Raw genomic sequence first — 20,546 nt, forward strand, 5'->3', positions numbered from 1 at the left:
GTTCTGAGTCCCAGTGAGGGCCGCGTGTGCGGTGGTGGTTCCTGAAGTGTTAGAGTTGACCGAACCCATTGTGTTCCCTTTGATTGGCTTTTCTAAAAGGAGGACTTGGTCTCCTCCACCCGCCCGGTGATGTGTGTCGGCCGTGCAGGCTCTTTTCCCCCCCCTTTTTAAAAACAGACTCGGTGTGCGGTGGCCTTCGTTTTTATAATTCAGTATAAGATGGTATAATTAAATCGCCGTAATATAAATCTGTTTTTAGCAGAGCCGGGAATGGAACCCAGAGTCTCGTGCATTCTAGGGCAGGCGTTAGGCCACAAAACGACACCCCCCTCCCGCCCCCCACAACCCATAGAATACAGCCTTTTTAGAGGAAACCCACGATTTGAAGGTTGGGTCTGTCATCTGTGGCTGTGCATAATTGAGTCGACGTTAACTCATAAGATCTTCAGTTACAAGGCAGGAGGATGGCGGTATATTGTGTTCGCCTCTCCTTGTCACGTGGGGAGATGTGACGGCAAACATTTATTTTCTTGTGTGTCTTATTCTGTAAAAACTAAAGTTGAAATTATAGTAATTTAGTGAAAACCCACTTCACCTCTCAGTTCTGCCTCAGTAGAAAGCATTGAACACATACTCAGGTAACACAGGAAAGATAAAATGTCTTTCTGGCCTTTTTGTGTTGAAATGCTTGAGGTAGTGATGGTACCATTTGGACCAGTCTGTTTGAAATTTGACTGAATTGAATTGATTGCAAATCAGATGTGGTAGCTGTCCGCAGCATCATTTTGACAGTCTTGCTCTTAGGATGACATCATTGGAGAGTTTCTTGTAACCACTGACAGCGTATAGAAGAGGAATTACCCCAGTTCCCAGGGGCCTATCCTGAGCATTGGAAGACCAGTATTTGTTGTTTTCTGGTATATATATTCATTTTTGAAATGATGTATGTGGCGAGGCTCCTTAATGTGCCAGCCAGCAGAAACCATTGTGTTACCTTTGAGTTGGCTAGAAGCACCTTCGCTGTGGACTTTAGTTTCCCTACCTTTGAACAGGAAGCTGGTCTGAGCAGGACAGAATTTAGCAGGTATCAGAGATTGGAACTCAGTGCAGTTTGTTCCTGGATGGATAGTGAGAAGTCAGAAAGAAGTGAAGTCTGTACTGACTCTGTTTCTATTTTTTTGGGCGCGGGGGTGGTGGGGTGGGGGAGTGGGGATTGTTTCAAGACAGGTTCAGCTGGGTGGTAGTGGCAGCGCACCCTTTTATTCCCAGGAGGCAGAGACAGGCGGATTGCTGTGAGTTCAAGGCCAGCCTGGTCTACAAGTCGAGTCCAGAATAGCCAGGGCTACACAGAGAAATCCTGTCTTGAAAAACAAAACAAAAAGTCAGGGTTTCTCTATGTAGCCTTGGTGTGTATACTGGGCTGACCTTGATACGCATTGATCTGCCTGCCTCTGCCTCCCTGAGTGCTGGGATTAAAGGCGTGTGCTACCACACCCAGCTATCATGAGCTTTTCCCTGAGATTTGCTATTAAAAATAGAAACAAAACAAAACAGTGGAATGACTGTAACAATACAGTCAGCCTGCATGTCTATGGATTCCTTGTCAATGATTTAATCATGAATTGAAAATACTCCCATGTTGTATCTATGTAAAGTACGCATAGTATATGCATTCTTTTAGGTAGTATAAGTAATGAAGAGATTAAAGTATGTGATTGTGTATGATGTTGGTACTTGTGAAGTTGGTATCTGCACCTCTCTTAGATAGAAAATATAATGTCTACAGTTATATTGCAGGATAGGAAAAGAGATGGGAAAGGACCATTTTCTAATTTTAGGAGAGAAAATATGGGATGGGGTGTTAACAGTAACTACAGATGGTTTGCTTATTCTGATTCATTCTGTCTATATTTTTCCAATGTTGAGTAGAGACCAGTGTACTCGGAAGGGATTTCTATGGCCCTGATAGGCCAGCATAAGGTATTCACAGGTAGGGCCTTAGACTGTAAGTGAGTCTACTGTGAACCTGTATGGGTGGTTGACATCCCTAAACCTTGGGCTGATTATCATGCTTTTAATGATAAAAATTCATTGAAAGAGTTTTGATGACCAGACACTGCTTTACCACATAGACTGCATAGAAGCCAACCAAGGACTCCTGTTGTCAGGATTGAGCCGCTTGTGCTTAAGTGAGTTCATAGTAATGGCAGGCACCACAAGGCCTTCAATTGTAAAGGTCCAGTGAGCATCTGTTAAAGAAATACAGGAAGAATTTTTGAGATTATGAAACTCATGCAGAAGATTTAGTTGGCTTGTTCATCTTTAGACAGAAATTAAAGATACTATTCCCTCTGTCCACATTAAAGTAAATTGGAAGAAAGCAGTATTTGTCTTCTGATTCCTTATTAGTCTTGTAAAATTGCAGAAGTGTATTTATATTGTGCTATTTGTTTTTGATACCATGCAGTATTTGGTTTTCTGTGTCTGGCTTATTTCACTTAGCATATTGTCCTCTAGGTTGCTGCGGATGGCAAGCTTTCTTTCTAAAGGCTGCGCTTCCCCCCCCCCCCCAATCCTTGTGTATGTATACATCCAGAATATTTACATGCCCACACCCACTTTTTCTTTAACCATTCAATGATCAGATTTTTAGTTCAGCCCTATCATAGTTATTGTGAGAAATACAGTGAATTTGAGTTCAGATATTGAGATGATTTTATTTCCTTTGGTTAAATAAAAAAAGTGGAATTGCTAGGTAGTTTGATAATTTGGCTTCTGATTTTTCAAGGAACCTTTAGTTGCTCTCTGGTCATCCTTCAAGGAAGCATAAAGAAAATATCCCAATATTGTATTTTTAAATGAATTGTTGGGAACATTGTAAGCAAATGTTTATCACAGTCGCGTAACCTTCAGCCAAGTGAAGAATAGAGGAACTTAGTGAGTGCTTTAGAATTCTGTGCATTTTCACAGGGGATTTCATCCAGGGTGAAAGTAGACAAGGGGAGAGATGCTTACCAGAAGAGTAGGTATCTTCTTACCTGACCCCAAACTGAAAACAGTCAGTGAATTCAGTGGAAGCACATTATTATGCAGATGGTTCTTCAGGGGAATTAAAAAGAAAGGCTTGCTATGTCTGCTTTAGCTGGGGACCAGAGAAGAGGCCCTCCCTGTACATTTTGGCTGCTTGCTTTATTCCCAGAAATGCCACTCCATTCACACAGACACACATTCTAGAGTTGAACAGTTGAGAAGATCCTTTCAGGTTCTGCCATTTCTTTTGAAAGAATAAGGTGGGATGAATAGGTGGTGAAGCAAGTTTGGTACTAATGTTTCTTGATTGTAGGAGCATTTCTTTTCTTTTTCTTTTTTCTTTCTTTTCTTTCTTTCTTTCTTTCTTTCTTTTTTTTTTTTTTTTTTTTGAGACAGGGTTTCTCTGTGGAGCCTTGGCTGTCCTGGACTTGCTTGGTAGCCCAGGCTGGCCTTGAACTCACAGAGATCCACCTGCCTCTGCCTCCTGAGTGCTGGGAGTAAAGGTGTGTACCACACCTGGCTGTAGGAGCATTTCTTTCTTTCCTTTTTGATTTTTTGAGACAGGATTTCTGTGTATAGTCTTAGGTGTCCTGGACTTGCTGGTTTGGTGATATATAGTCCAGCCTGACTCTCAGCCCTCAGCAGTCCTTTTGCTTCTGCCTCTTGGAGTGCTGCTATTACAGGCATGTCTCACCATTTTCAGTGAGTGTGTGTGTGTGTGTGTGTGTGTGTGTGTGTGTGTGTGTGTACGTGCTTTCTGAGAGGTTTCTCATTGAACTTAAGGCCCACTGATTAGGTTAGACCGGCTGGCCAGTGAGGTTCAGGAATCCACAGGTGTGTATCTCCGTGCCTAGCTTTTTATGTAGGTACTGGAGACCCAAACCTTGGCACTCAGCTTTGCATAGTAAGCATTTTACCAACTGAGCCATCCTCCCAACCTCCAGTGTGTGGGTCCTTAACTGGCAATTGAAAAATTAGAATTTAGGGAGCTGGAAAGATGGCTCAGAGGTTAAGAGCACTGACTGCCCTTCCATAGATCCTGAGTTCAATTCCCAGCAACCACATGGTGGCTCACAGCCATCTGTAATGAGATCTGGTGCCCTCTTCTGACCTGCAGGCAGAATACTATATACATACTAAATAAATAGCATCTTTTAAAAAAAAAGAAAAATTAGAATTTATCTAGCATATGTTATAGTCTTTATGTACTTTACGTATGGCAGCATTGTCAACTGCTCAGGAGAGTGGCGTGTAAGAAATAAAAAATTCATATTAATGCAGTAAGAAGTTTGTTTATTGTCGTCTAAAATTGCTAACCTTAGAATTTATAGCCTGGATTATGAAGTTTAGTTTGTTAGAATAATCCATGAAGGTTAAAAAAAGTATTGCTTTTTCTTAGAGATTTTGACTCACTAAGGTTTATAAAATTTGCTTTAAAATTATTTTGTTAATGAAATTACTTTAAGATAACTAAAACAGTCCGTGAGTTAAGCCACAATTGAAAAAGAGCTTGCCTTATGGCCCTAGGACCTACCTGAATTTGATCTCCAGAACCATGTGAGGATGCTGGGCATATGTGTCCTTGTAGTCCAGTGCTGGAGTGAAGGAGACAGGAGGATGTCTGGATCTCCATGGTAGCCAGTCTAGCCAATTTGGTGAGCTTCAATCCAGACAGACATTAGTTCAAAGGACAGGCATGACACTCCTACAGCCCCTGCTCTCTACACACATGCTTGCAGACATGCCTGTGCACCTGCACATATACATGCACCTACATATTGCTTTAAAAATACAAATTTTATTTTTAAATATAAATCCAGATTTTTATCTGTAGGATTACTTTAAGTATATACTCATATCTTATTTATTCCTATGTTGGTATATAGCATCATAATTGCATTGTGATTAAAGTCTTTTAAATTAAAATTTCCAGTTAGGCCCATTAAAAAGACTAGTAGATTCTGGCTCATGGCGTGTTTCATTATCTCCTTCTCCCTCTCAACTCTATGCTTTCATTATAGGTAGCATTACTATAAAAAATTCTATGAAGTGCCCTTCCTGCCTTATGTTCAACATGAAGATACAAGGATGTCTTTAAGTTTTCTGTGTTTCCCAAAGTAGGAAATAGAGAAAACTCAATATACAGTAATGAGTATGTACATGTATTAAATAGATAAATAGATAAGACAGTATATTTTGATTATGGTTCAGGAGAAGGAGAAAATTGTAGGGAAAATTATTAATCTGTAAGTAATGAAGTTTTTCAGACAACCGTTTTGGTTTATTCATTCATTTATTTCCTTTGCGGGGCGGGGGGGGGGGGGGGGGGGGAGGGCAGAATCTTGACTGTGTAACCCTGGCTTGGCTGCCCTAGCGCTTACTGTGTAGGCCGGGCTGTCTTCCCGATTCTGTCCCCTGCATGCTGAGTTATGAGTGTGGACCGCTGTTCTTTAGTTAGAACAATTCAAAGAGTTTCATTTTGCACACTTGTGCACGCCTGATGTATGTGTACGAGCTTAGGAACCATACTGATATTACAGGAAAATTGTGTAGTTGATTCTCACCTTCCATCTTTAACGTGGGTTCTGGTTTTGAACTCAGGACATCAGGCTCCTGCAGCAAGTGCCCTCTTGTTGGTCTGAATTGGGTTTTTGAATAAAGCCCAGAAACTTGATACTGAGATAGGGTCTTTTTATTACTTATTACTTACTATGCTGGGGAAAACTGAGTTTGGGGATGTTTACAACTATTAATGTAGGAGAAAAATGCCAACTCATAACTGAAAAGTTGATAAGCTTCACTAGGGAGCTCTCACGCTGACCTTCAGCTTCTTGACTGAATTCTAGCTTAATTGAGAATTTTGGGAAGTGACAAATGTGAATGATTGATACAGAGTTCCATTCTTAGAAGCTCAATTACTGATGCTTTTGTTTGTCTTCTAATTCACAGGGAGAATGATGAATCAGTGAAAGAAGAAAAATCTGATTTAAAAGAGAAGTCTACAGGAAATAAGAAGGCCAATCGATTTCATCCCTATTCAAAAGATAAGAATTCGGGCACGGGAGAAAAGAAAGGCCCAAATCGGAACAGAGTGTTCATTAGCAACATCCCCTATGACATGAAATGGCAGGCTATCAAAGACTTGATGAGAGAAAAAGGTAACAATTGCTGCAGTAACTTACTGTTGTGATCTTTGTGTAGGAAGGGGAGGATCTAAGCAGACTTTTTATTCCTCTTAGCCACACAGACTCAAAAAAAAAAAAGGCTTTTCTTTCTTGACATGTGAATTAATCTTTTCTTTTTCTTCCACTTGGCAATTTCATTACAAGGAAGTATGGATAAATGAAGTATTTTTCTTTTTGCCATTTTAGTGGGATAGTGAAGCCAGCATTTGCATGCCACCAAGAATTTTGTAAAAGTGATTGTTTTGTCTAGTTGAAGCTTTTTTTAAAAATAGATTTTAAAAGGACTATTGCATTAGTTAAGCAATGCATTTAGCTTGTTAATGTATGTATAATAAGGTCGATTTTTTTCCCCCCAAAGATGTTTATGGTGGAGTCTAGAATCTGGCTGTGGAATTCATTTTGCTTGCATTGTCACGACTGCCATGATGCTGTCTTTGCAGTTCTGTACTAAATTTGTGTTACTGCTGCTGCAGTTTTGTTTTCAGAATATTCTGAAAACCTTCATCTTATACACATGCTTGGTTTTGGGGGAATAATTTCAATACTTGATCTTGTAAAAGCTAGTTTTGTTATCTCTTGAAAAATTGAGGTTCAACAGTCCTGCAAATTACGTACTTGGCTTGAGGGTGATCTTTTCTAATACATATATTTTTAAATTGCATTGGTGTATCTGTTGTAAGGTGACAACTATTTGACTGGTTTTATTCACTGACCTTATTTAGAAGTGTGTGGCTTGCTGTGAAACATGACTTGTAAATTTAGTTTACTGATGGCAAACATGATTGAAGACATTCAGGTAGGAAGTCACCTTAAAACAGCTGTTGTGTGTAGGCTGACTAAAGTTATTTGAAAAGTGCTAATGTTGTTAATATGACAGGCGAAGGGACCATTTGTATGTATATGTGCATTTGTTCACCAACCATATCATGCTGGCCAAATCCGATCTGCAGTATGAATTGGGTTAATATGGTTGTTAGCTTTTTAGAGAATGTGGATGACGTAATTCCTGAAAATTAGTTTAAATTTCTATAGCTATTGATAGGAGGTATGTTGATCTGGTCCTGATTGCTGGTGAATAATAGGTGCTTTTCTGTAGAGTTGTGCACAGGTGTGCAGTAAAGCAAGATACTGGTGTTTAAATGTATTGTTTCTTGGTATCTTCCTTTTGTATGTCTTATGTAGTTGGTGAGGTTACATACGTGGAGCTCTTTAAGGATGCGGAAGGAAAATCAAGGGTAAGTGCTGTGGGCCATAATCTGCTTGAGGTTTAAAAGTTCCTCAGCAGTTTACTTTTGTATAATACGCTATCAGACTTTTGGAAACTTAAGTTTCATTTTGCTTTACTTTAAGATTTGAGGTTTTATCCTAGCAAGTCAGACATATGCCAACCAAACTAGCTGCCTGAAAGGGATGGGTTTTGCAAATGTTTATAAAGGGTATTCATTTTTCTAATGCCTTAAGGTATGCTTTTTCTCAGCTAATAAAATTTAATATAGTTTTTTTGTTGTACTTTGATGTATTCAGGGATATTTTAAAAGTCACTGAATTGATAATATTTTTTAAAGAGTTTTATGAGAGGCCTGTGGCTTAAAGGTGTTAATTTAGAATATAATTTTGAAACTTTTATTGAAAAGTTTAATTTGGTAGCCTGCAGGACCATGTAAGAGGCAGTGCTCTGACCAATTGGTAAGAATGATGTCTGTGACTAAGTTGACCTAGAAGGCTGATGGTAGATTTTGATTAAGTAGCATGAGCATACTGAAGAATACAATGGAAAGCTCTTTACAGCATCTCATCATAGTCATAAAGTGGTTGGGTACATGAGAAATACAAACTTTGTCATCACATTCAAGTGTCACTTTGAACAGTAATTACAGGAATTATTTTTTTAAATGATTCTGTAAGTTTCTTTACCATGGGTAATTGTTTTATATGCTTTCAACTAGATACACCTAAATTGCACAGCCAGTTTTAACCTAGTAGACACTTTATTAAAAATAAAGTTGATGGGGGTTGGAGAGATGGCGCATCAGTCATGAGCAGTGGCTGCTCTTCTGCAGGACCTTCTAGTATCACATGGCCGCTCACAACTACCTGTTAATTCAAGTCCCAGGAGATCGGACACCCTCCTCCGGCCCCTGTGGGCGTCAGACCCACTCATTGTGTACAGCTACACTTGCAGGCAAAAAAATATACATAAAATAAAATTTAACTTCATATTTATTTGGCATTTTAATTAGATTATATTGTGTGCAATGTATCTTTTGAAATATTTATTTCTGTGTAAGAACATGTATATTGGACCCTTCAATTTCATTCTTTACTACTGTTGATGGAATTCATACAGTGGTACTAATTTTAATTTCAAAAAAGTTAGCTGAAAATAAGAATGTACTCCATGCTTGTAACATGTTAGATGGATTTAAAAAATTCTTTGAAAATGCATGGTCACTTGCCTGTTACATTCTGGAGGTATAAAAGAAAAAGAAAATGTGTTCTTGATTACTTTTAATAACTTAAATATTAGAGCCTTCCATTAGTTTCATCTACTTAACTATTTTTTTTTTTTCTTTTGCATATATTGACAATCTACTGGATATAGGGTTGTGGGTAAGAATTCTTTTAAGTATCTTAAGTTAAATTTATCTTGTGATTAGAGATAAGAAATCCTTGTACATATGCATTTTTTTACTTTCTTCCCTATTTAGTGTGGTTGAATTCAAAGATGAAGAATTTGTAAAGAAAGCATTAGAAACTATGAACAAATATGACCTTAGTGGGAGGCCTCTGAATATTAAGGAGGTAAGTTGGTTTTTTTTTTTTATTTGGAATTTAAATGTTTAACTATATGGACATACTTTGATTTTTCATTCTTTCTCATTTAGTTGTATGACTTTTTTTTTCAAGGATAGAGGCTTATTAAAGAATTGTAGCTAGTGATAATTTTACTTAGAGATGGTTTGCTATTAATCCTTAAGGTATTCTTTATATTTAATTAACTTCTGGTTACAAGTATATAGAGGTCTTCAATTTAAAATAAAAATCAAGTCCCAAAAATTTAAAGACAACAAACTTTCAAGTGCAGACTTCATTTGCTGTAAATATTTTTAGTTTTTATATTATTATTATTATTATTATTATTATTATTATTAATTTTATTAGTTTATTCATATGACATCTCAATTGTTATCCCATCTTTTGTATCCTCCCATTCTTCCCTCCTACTTTCCCCCTACTCCCCTCCCCTATGACTATGACTGTGACTGAGGGGGGCCTCCTCCCCCTGTATATGCTCACAGGGTATCAAGTCTCTTCTTGGTAGCCTGCTGTCCTTCCTCTGGGTGCCACTAGATTATAGTTTAATTGAAAATTCAGTAGGTATTGTAGTTGATTACAGGTTGCTTGATAATACACATAGCTTTTGGATTTGAATAAGATTGGTATTCATCTTTAATAAAATTAGACTTTATAAGGTAAGAATTTAAGGAGTGTTATAACTTACTGAGATGTGTAACTAGAACTTAGAATAATCTACAATGGGAATTTTCTCTTTGTATAGAATTGTAATATAAAGAGATTGACATATGATCAGAGGGTACCTTATAAAATATCACTTAGAGGAGTAATTGATCTTGGTAATAACTAGTTTGAATAACACTCAGTTTTATGGGCTCTTTTATTTTATGTTATTTTTACCATAATAGTTTGATCATAGACCCACTTGTACACATGGCCTTGCTAAATCTGTATTAAAAGAAGCAAGCAATGTTATTTTGATTCTGAAATGTTCTGCTAATACTGATGCTATTCTTGGCTGGCATTCAACAGGGGAGCAGTGATTATGAGTTCCACCTTAACGTTTTCTGGCCATGTTGCCTCACTTCTCTAAACTTTAGTACTTAATATAATGCCACTGATAATACCTAATGTGACTTTTATGAAGATCAGTGTGATAAATCGATTATAGCTCTCTTTCTGTCACTGTAACAGCTGAGTGCCCCAGGAAGAGCAAATCACTTACCCTTTGTTAAATTTCCTTGTCACCAAGATAGGAGAAATACTAGAAATCTCTCTTGTAATGTTGCAAAAACTGAGTGTTAATCAGTGTTTTCTAGTTTCTATACTTGTGACATTATTATGTAAGATGTTATTAAAGTAGTCTAACTATTATCATAAATGTCAGCTGTAAAAACCATTACTGTTGTGGTTGATGGTATCTTGTTCTTTCATGTGGTGATAGCTTGAGTGCCTTAGTGCTAAATATCATGTAGTCTAAATTCTAAATTCTTTACTAGAATTAACTTACAAATTCCTTGAATCCCGTTTGATCGTGGGATTATAATTATTTTTTAAAAATTGGCAGAGATTTGGTAGGGAATGTTAAACTTTGTGGTTTGACTAGTCATTTATTTGGTGCTTTAATGTATAAGCCAGGACTTAACTTAGCTTTAGAGATGTGCTGCTATCCCAAATAATTTTTGCCAATTAATAATCCTCTAATAATTTGATGATCGTAATTTGCTGTCTTACGATCTTGTATCTATTTAAAGAAAGAAGTATTTTAAAAGCTACATAGAGACACTATAGACTTTAAGTATACTGTCTCTTTCTGGTTTTTTTGTTTTTTGTTTTTTTTTGCTTTTTTTCGAGACAGGGTTTCTCTGTGTAGCCTTGTCTGTCCTGGACTCGCTTTGTAGACCAGGCTGGCCTCGAACTCACAGCAATCCGCCTGCCTCAGCCTCCTGAGTGCTGGGATTAAAGGCGTGCGCAACCACGCCCGGCGTCTGTTTCTGTTTTTAATTGACAAAATTGGCTGAGTGTTAAAGGCTTAGGTTGTGTGATTGTGTTCCTTTAAGTTGCAGCGTATTGTAGAGCCCAGTTCTCTTGTGGAGACCTCAGAATGAAGTTACAGGATGCCTCTATTTTCAACAATTTTAGAAGAGGAAGAAAAGGGTCCAATTTAGTTTTACTAAATAATGAAGGATTATTTAACTCTTTGGCTAATGTTCAATAAAGGTAGTTATTTTCCTGGCGATGTCTGACTTCTAAATCAGTGCCTGATAAAACTGCTGAGATCTGCTTGCATGATTATTTAATACAGGCATATTCCAGTGTTCCTTAGTAGCTTTTCAGAAGTCTGTCCAATTGCATGAAGATGAGTAGGAAGGAGTCATGCATGTCTTAGTAGGCCCACTGATAGCATTAGTAGTTAGTGATTGGCAGGCTGGGCAGTGAGGGGAAAAGAAGAATAAAACTAAGTTAGATCATATGTGACTTGTGTAGTGTCTACATGTGATAAAACAAATATACTGCTGTTAATACAAATAACCTATGTGTTTTAACAGATGGAGGAGCATTCTCTTTTTAATCCTCCTGTGAACCACTATTCTCAATTTTGTGCTTTTCAAATCTCAAACTTGAAACATTTATGACTGTCTTAATTCATTTTCTTGTCACTGTGATAAAACACTAGAATAAAGTCAGCTTACAGCAACGTTTATTTTAGCTCACAGTCTGAAGGGTGATCCGTCATTGTGGGGAAGTCAAGGCAGCAGGAGCCTGAAACAGCTGAATCCATAATCAGGAAGCAGGGAGAGAGGCATGAGTGCTCTGTTCACTTCCTTTTATATACTCGAGGATCCAGTACAGGAATGGTCTTGCTCACAATTAAGAGTAGTTATAATTAGTGTAATCAAGATTATTCCCCACAAGGCTGCTCAGGAGTCAGCCTCCCCACCGCCATGATTCTGAGGCTGTGAAGTGACAGAGTGAGCACGAGCCGTCCCGACTGCCCTGTCTACAGCCCACCGCGTGCTTTGGTAATATTCAGTTCACTGAATCCTTTTAGTTTTTTATCATGAGGAAGCACACTGGAGTCCAGCAATCTTTTATTCTTACACTCATTCTTTTCTCCTTCATTTTGTTCTTCTAGCTATGCTGGAGAATTTATTAAAGTCATCCTTATTTTACTTTTTAAAAAATCAATATTTTACAGACTGAGGATAGAAAAGTTCTTGATAGACTATTTTTATTCTTTGAGAACTTCATATAGTGTATCTTGATCATTTTTATTCCCTCTTCTCCCCTAGCTCCTCCCCATTCCATTTCTACCTCCCTACCCTCCCAACTTTCTATTTGTCCCTTCCAGATAACTTTTAAAACCTGAGTCCATCCATATTCTCGTGTGTGTGTGTGTGTGTGTGTGTGTGTGTGTGTGTGTGTGTGTGTGTGATTAACTGTTGTGTGACTGACCTGCCAAGGACCATACCCTTAAAGAACGCTGGCTCTCTCTTCCCCAGAAGCCATCAACTGCCAGTAGATGCCTTATGGGTAGGAGCTCTGAGTCCCTTTTTCCCTCAAGTTAGAATGTTGGCTTGTCTGACCTTGTGCAGCCAGCATTCGTGCTGTAAGTCTGTGCATGAGAAAGTAGAATTTTTGGCATAATCATTTGCGTGCAGATGCTGTCCTCTTAGGTAGCTTCATTGGTATTTTGTTGTCGACCTTCTATCTGGTGGAGTAGTGAGTGGGTGAAGTACGTTGTACTTTTGTTTAAGAACAAATATTTCTTTTAAAAGTTAACGAACCTACAAATATTTGCTATAATTCTTTACTTGGACACCCCTCCCCTTTTCCCATTACAAGTCCTTTTCATCATTGAGGAAGCTAAGAGATTATAAAATGTCTTACTGTATTTTGTTCAGGAGTGACATTAGGCAGTGATAGTAAACCACCTTCTACTTCAGTCTTCCTGGGTTTATAGCAGCATGCTCTGTAGTGAGAGGCTGTGAGCTAGTCTGAGTCTTACTCCTTTAGCTCTCCAGTGGTGAGAATTCACCTTTACTATACTGTGAGAAGAAGAGTCTATCTACAGGTTTTTATGGGCTCACTTTCTGGATGAGGAAAAAACAAAACAACAACAATAACAAAAATAGAACAAGCAAAACACTGTTGGCTCTGTTTCTTAACAATTAGACTTTATTTTACAATCCAACATTCCTATACAAGAAGGAAAAAGGCTTAAAGGGAAACAAGAGAAAACCTTCCGGTTTCTGTTCCATGGGACCGATCCCCAGGTGTCTCTGGCCTGCATGCTGGTCTGGCTCGTAAGCTGGTCTCTCCCCAAATCCACATGCGATCCTGCTCCAAAAGATGCAGCCTTCTCCTTTCTCCTGCGCCTGTGTCTCTCTCGGGTGTGCCATGGCCTAGGTCTGGGTCTGGATCCCTGACCCCATCAATGTTGGATTAGAAACACAATGGCCCAGCTGGAGTCCCCTGGTCCACTTTCTGAATTTTAGACCCAGGATGGCTCCATTCAGTCTATCCGAGGTGTTTCCAAGGGGCAAAGCCTGCCAAGACTGCTTTCACCTGGGACAAAGCTTACAGTCCTTCCCACAAAATACTAATTCTCTCAGATCTTTTTGTTGTTGTTGTTGTTTTGTTTTGCTTTTGGCTTTTCGAGACAGATGTTTCTCTGTGTGTAGCCCTGGTTGTCCTGGACTTACTTTGTAGACCAGGCTGGCCTCGAACTCACAGAAATCCACCTGCCACTGCTTTCTGAGTGCTGGGATTACAGGCATGAACCACTGTGCGCAGTTTTTCTCACAGATATTAATACTTTGGTCCAGATGGGTTAGCTGCTGTAGAGTTGAAGCCATTTAAATTGTGTATATTCACTGGTATTTTTGCTGGCAGTTCACATTTACTATGCATTATAGGATCCTGATGGAGAAAATGCTCGCCGTGCACTGCAGCGAACAGGAACCTCATTTCAAGGATCACATGCCTCTGATGTGGGATCTGGGTTGGTGAATTTGCCACCTTCCATTCTCAATAACCCAAACATACCTCCTGAGGTTATCAGCAATTTGCAGGCTGGTAGACTTGGCTCTACAATTTTTGTTGCTAATGTAAGTTTAAGTTTTAGTTTAAGCTTTTGTTGCTCTGATGCTTAACTGTTATCATGAGATTATTTTGTTAGATACATGCTGATAGGTTTATAGATCATTCTGTTTATTTTTAAGTTAAGTAAAAGTCATAATTATTTTTAAACCAAACCTAATTTATGTATGTGGTCTGCATACAACTAGCATTTTTAGACAGAACTGTGAAAACCAGAAGACATTGAACAGTTTTTGAAGTCAGTTATGTGTATTTTTGTTCATCTTGAAAGTTGAATTTCATTCTTGTATTTTTGATGTTTCTCAGTGCCTGTTGTGGATGTTTTGGCATTTGTTTTATGCTCTTGAAAGTGATGAAATGGACAGTATTTTCCAAAACCCTACTTTTCCTTCATCAAAATAGATACCTACATTTCACATGTGCAGAACAATATTGAGGAGTTGAAAGATGATTTGAGTTTAAAAGAAGATAAGAAACAAGATAAGATGTAAATGAATTGATTTTTAAACAAGACCATTTTTATTTGAGGTGTATTGTGGAGCAAGAATTACAGTTTATAGTTTTATGAGGTTAGAAAAGATTATTCTGTATTTATAAGCTATTTGTTAGGAATTTAACTTTCTGCATTCTATGTTAAGCTTGACTTCAAAGTTGGTTGGAAGAAACTAAAGGAGGTGTTCAGCATAGCTGGAGCTGTAAAACGGGCAGATATTAAAGAAGACAAGGACGGCAAGAGCAGAGGCATGGGCACTGTCACTTTTGAGCAAGCAATCGAAGCAGTTCAAGCAATTTGTATCCTGATTTGTATTTTGCATTACATGAAGTTGGTGAATAAAGTCTAATGATGTTAAAATGGTAGAGGAAGTTTTGACTCTTTAAATATGATAATCTGTCTTCAAGTATAACTTTTAGTCATCTTAACTGGCTTTCCTTGACTGAATTACCAGCCATGTTCAATGGGCAGTTTTTATTTGATAGACCTATGCATGTTAAAATGGTGAGTTCCTACTTCTCATCTCAACCTCAGTTTCTTCAATTAAAACTATGTGTATGATAAACTTTTTTTTTTCAATTAGGATGACAAATCTGTTCCTCATGAAGACTACCGTTCACATGATAGTAAGACATCACAATTACCTCGTAAGTATAAGCTGTTCTTAGAAAGCAGCTTTTTTTTTTAAATCATTATGTATAAAGCAGAAGACTATTTTTATGCCTACACTGAAGTTGCACACTCTCTGAGATTAGTTTGGAAATTGGGCATTTTGCTGCTTCTGATTACCTAAGGACTGAAAAAAATACCTGGAGAGATGGCTTGGAGGTTGAGAGCACTGACTTCTCTTCCAGAGGTCCTGAGTTCAGTTCCCAGCAACCTACATGGTGGCTCACAACTGTCTGCAACATCAGTTCCAAGGAATCTGCCACCCTCATACATGCAGGCAAAAAACCAAAGCAAATAAAGATAATACTAAATAAATCTAAAAGAAAAAAAAATAAATACTGGGACTTTAAAAAATTTCTTTTTTTTATTTTGCTACCTAGTCAATGAGTTCTAATGTATTTGGTGAGCTCATATGCAAGAAGGGTCACAGACCCTATAATTTTACCATAGATAGCTGTCTTTTTTGACATTTTTATGTATGTTTTTTCTCTTGTGTGCATATGTAAATGTGTGTATGTGTGTTTAGTTTTAGATCACTATATAAATTATTTAGAATTTGGCCTTAATAAATTACAACCATTTTTCCATGTTAAAATTTCTTTGGTCTACAAAGTGAGTCTAGGACAGCCAAGGCTGCACAGAGAAACCCTGTCTCGAAAAAACAAAACAAAAACAAAACAAAAATTCTTTCCAAATATTTTTATTGGTGTTCCATAATCATTTTACTGCTCTGTGTCTTACGAGTTTTAACCTTTATTTCTTTAATAGCCAACAGAGTAGGATGCAAGTTGATGAAATTTTTTCTTGCATTCATGGAGACTGACTTTTACTGGATCTCACAGCCAACTTAATACTCATTGAGAACATTTAAGACTGTATTTAACCTGCTCTCCTACTGTGTGCCAAGCCTGTTTAAATTTAACCTGTCTTTTAAGAGAACAATGTGATAACCAACCTTACTGTTGACTCTCCCAGTCAATCAGCTTTTACACATACTTTACCTTTAATCTTAAGCCCCCGATCCAGAATAATGTATGTATGTACATTGTGGTAATCATTTATTGAAAACAGCCAAAAGGTTAAAAACAAAACAAAAACAAACATCTACCATGTTGGAATCGACATAGGCTACAACTTGGTAATGTCTGTTGGCAGGTGTTGTTTACTATTCTTGGTCAGTTTAGTCTTTCCCTTGTAAACGTTCTATTAGATTTCTGAAGAACTTTTTATCCTTTTCCCATGCCATGCTTTCTGTGCTGTTCGATAAATACAGGGCATAGCTCTATGTTAGAGACAATCAGACATCAGGCTAATTCAGGCAGTCACAGACACAACAGACTGTAGATAGCTCAGCAGCCACAAACTACAGACATAGAAGACACAGAGACAGAAGTGGAGAATTCAAATTTGGGCTCACTCTTGGTCAAATTAATCCAGGAGGAGGTTTGTTTTCACCCCTTAATGTAATATTGATACATTTTGGTGCCTCTGAAATTATCTTAAATGTGTTAACCAGCAAACAAAGTAAATTATACATTTTTGTATAAAAGTATTCACTATTTTTCCTTCTTTTCTTTAGATGTCCTGAGCCAAGCCTGGGGCACAGGCTTGTTATCCTCAAGGCTTAGGCAGGATACTCTAAAGGTCAAGTCCAAGGCCTGCCTCAGCTTGTAGCGTGAGTGCAAGGCAGCTTGGACAACTTAATGAGGCCCTTTCTCAAACTAAAGCTCAGAGGCTGAAGATGGCTCAGTGGTAGAGCTCTTGCCTACTATGTATACGTCCCTGGGTTCTAGCCTTAGCACCAAAACCAAGGTGTGTGTTGGGGGAGTGCTGTTATACTTTAGTGGGAGAGCCTTTGATTAGTGTAGTGAGGTCCTGAAATCAATCCCAGAACTAAAAACCATTCCTGGAGTAGATTTAGATTTACAGATTCTTAAGACATTCCCACTAATCACTAAATTTCGAAGCATAACCAAACAGTGGTATAAGCACTCCACGTTCTCTATTGCTTGCAACATTACTATACGTTGCTGTTTCTCTTCATGTTCTTTCATTATTATTAATTTTATAATGAAATATTTTAAATATGCAGACAAAAGTAAAATTATTTTTGTAGTTCTTATATGCCATATATTAATTAGATTAAAAAAATCTAATATCCCACCTCTAATAGCCACCTCTCAATGTGTTCTTTACCTAGGGGAGATAACTCATGAATATGTTATTAGTGCACATTTACATATCCATAAAAAAGAATAACTTTGTTGAGTTTAAGATGCAGTGTGAGCCATGTCATTTTATAGTTCACTGTTTCATGTTTTGTTCCTAATTTTTTATTGATAAAGCTGAGATCTTCACTTTACCTATTGATACTTAATATATTTTTCTGCTTTTTAGATTAATTTACATTTTAAATTATTAGAAGTAGTACTGAATTGGAATATTCTTTTTCTTTAAGAATTACCTCGTATATTTGTTTGTTTTACTATAAATTGTATAAAATTGGCCTTCACATACATATTTGGGGCAAAACTTGTTTAGTGGTCATATTTGTCATTGCTACTTGAGTTAGTTTTTGTCTGTCTTGAACATTGTTTTTTTAAACATACATTTAGAGTGTGTGTGTGTGTGTGTGTGTGTGTGTGAGAGAGAGAGAGAGAGAGAGAGAGAGAGAGAATATGCTTGCTCTGGCATGTGTCAGAGATAAGAGGACAGCTCTTGGTAGTCAAGTCCCTTCTACCATGTAGGTTCCAGAGACTGAACTCAGGCTGTTGGGATTAGCAGCAAACACCCCCTGATAGCTCAGGGTTGAGTTTTATTAGTAATACTGTCTTAAATTGTCACTATACTCATAGTTCTGTTCCCTCTTTATAATGATTTTATTTTAGTTATATGTATTTATGTGTGTATGTGTGTGTGTATGTAGGTTTGTGCATGTGAGTTCAGTTCCTACTGAGGGCCAGAAGAAGATTTTGGATCTCTTGGTGCTGGACTTACAGGTGGTTGTGAGCTGTACAGTATGGGTATTGGGAACCAAACTTGGGCCCCTTGCAAAGGCAGGACGTGCTTTAAATAGCCGAGCCGTCTCTCCAGCCCAATATAGTTTCTCTATTTACTGACTCATTATCTCTAGAAACTTGTCAAATTATACGTGTTTGTGAAGAATGGGTTCTGTTTTCAGCATATTTAGTTTCTTTATTTCTTTCCCTCTTTTTTCTTTTTCTTTTTTTCTTTCTTTCTTTCTTTCTTTTTTTTTTTGGTTTTTCGAGACAGGGTTTCTCTGTGTAGCCTTGGCTGTCCTGGACTTGCTTTGTAGACCAGGCTGGTCTTGAACTCACAGCCATCCGCCTGCCTCTGCCTCCTGAGTGCTGGGATTAAAGGCATGCGCCACTATGCCCTGCCCCTCCTCTTTATTGAGAGTTAGTCTTTTGTCCTAACTCTGCGTTGGATGTACATTTCACTGATTTTCAGCCTCTCTTTTCTAATATAAGCAATTAGAATTGTACACTTAGCTACTGTACATAGGTTCTTCTATGGACTTTTTTTATAGTTCAGTGTTTATAAATTAACACTACAATAATTCTTTAGTATTTTTTATTTGAAAATATAAGTTGAATTTCCAAATTCATGAGTTCTTTATTTCTTACTGCTTTCTAACTTAGGTTCAATATGGTGATACACCATGGTCTATATGATTGTGATTCTGTGAAATTCTTAGAATTTCATTATGGATGGCCTACCCGTACATCCATTTTTATAAGTCTTCTATGTTTATTAAATGTTAGTTAATTATTTTTCTCTTTTATTCTTTCTCATCATTTTATCTATTTGGGTTATCAGTTACTGAGAAGTATATTTGATGGTAAAATTTCTCAGTATATTCATAGATTTATCCACTTTCTTGTTGAAACTATTTTGAAATATTGTGAAATATTTTTAAAAATTTAAATATTTTGCAAATATTTTTAAACTAGCGAGTATATCTAAGATTAGAATTGATGATTATCCCGATGAATCAAGTAATTTATTGGAAGGTGATTTTGTAATTATGCTTAGTCCATGTATAATACTAAATATAATAATCTCGTGTTGTTTATTTTTTTAAGTAATACTGTTTTTGATGTGTGTGTGTGTGTGTGTAAATGTTATAGCTGCAATTACACTAAAAGAATTTAGCAATCTTTTATGTGAAGTTGAATTAAATTTCTTCACATTTTTTGGTTCATTTGGATAGATTTTCATTTTCTTATTTTGTGTTTCATCCTTTGTACTTTAAATGTTTGTCTTTGTTTTTAATGGTAACCCTAGATATGTATGTATAAAGCTTGAAGTTAGTTTTGTATCCTCTTTAATTCTAATGCCTTTCCTAGTGATTGCGTGCTTTTATCACTGAGTTTTAATTCTTTTACTTTTCAAATGTAACACCATTGACATTATTTTCTTCTCTTGTCATTATTCTTAGATATGTTATTACTCATTTTCTTTTGGAGCATCTATATCTATTTGTTAAGCTTTTATTTATTTATTTTTCAGTGAGACTTTATTGTTAGTAAGTTTTTTCAATTTTGCCTGCTCTGTAAATGTCTTCTAAGATAGTTTGATTTGTTAGAGAGTTTATGATTAAGTTATTTCATCTTAGGACTTTGAAAATAGATTTCATTTTCTGGTTTTCTTTGTTGCTAATTCATAATTCAGATAAGCTCTTTGAGTTATTCCCCTCCTCCCCCCCTTTATTGGTAGTCTGTTATTCATGGAGTTAATTTTAAAGTCTTGGTCTCTGGTGGACAGTTCTACTGCAGTATGAGTGTGGATTACAATTTATTGAGCTTTTACAATGGTTGAAAACTTTAAAGATAAATTCTGGAAAATTATCAGTCTTACATTTTGAATACTGCCCTTTCTCCCTTTGTAAGGCAGCCTTCCTCCCATTCCAGTTACCTGGTCAGGGTCACCGTTGTTCAATATCCCAACGGCATCCCCCTCTATTGCCAGTAAACTTTAGTGCTCAAGACCTGCACAATCAAGCCAGCTAAAATATCAGCCTGGGTGACTGGTGAAGGAGCACATGAAATCCCATCCATAGCTGAGCAATCAGTGGTTGCTAGGGAAGAGAGACTGCCCCTGAGAGAATGTCCATGTTCCAGGTGATGTCCCTAAACCCATGGAAATAAAATACTAAGTGGACTCAATAGGTTAAAAGAGCAACAAAAAAGTATATGAAGTTGGGAGGCAAAGTGATGGGAAGGCCTATGGAAGGAATTGGGAGAAGG

At 37.2% G+C, this 20,546-nt stretch overlaps 1 protein-coding gene across 4 annotated transcripts in view; it reads left to right on the forward strand.

The window, feature by feature from the left end:
- MYEF2 (myelin expression factor 2) overlaps window positions 1–20,546 on the forward strand; it is a 35,155-nt gene that overhangs the window by 438 nt on the left and 14,171 nt on the right. For all 4 annotated transcript variants that reach the window (XM_084775530.1, XM_084775533.1, XM_084775531.1 and 1 more), the window contains exons 2-9: window positions 5,980–6,188; window positions 7,398–7,450; window positions 8,818–8,825; window positions 8,924–9,017; window positions 13,931–14,122; window positions 14,753–14,906; window positions 15,062–15,111; window positions 15,191–15,254. In XM_084775530.1, coding sequence (XP_084631656.1) covers window positions 5,980–6,188; window positions 7,398–7,450; window positions 8,818–8,825; window positions 8,924–9,017; window positions 13,931–14,122; window positions 14,753–14,906; window positions 15,062–15,111; window positions 15,191–15,254 — 824 coding nt within the window. The remainder of the gene's footprint in view (window positions 1–5,979; window positions 6,189–7,397; window positions 7,451–8,817; window positions 8,826–8,923; window positions 9,018–13,930; window positions 14,123–14,752; window positions 14,907–15,061; window positions 15,112–15,190; window positions 15,255–20,546) is intronic.

This window comes from Acomys minous (assembly GCF_964271855.1).
Source record: "Acomys minous genome assembly, chromosome: 3".
Taxonomy (NCBI): domain Eukaryota; kingdom Metazoa; phylum Chordata; class Mammalia; order Rodentia; family Muridae; genus Acomys; species Acomys minous.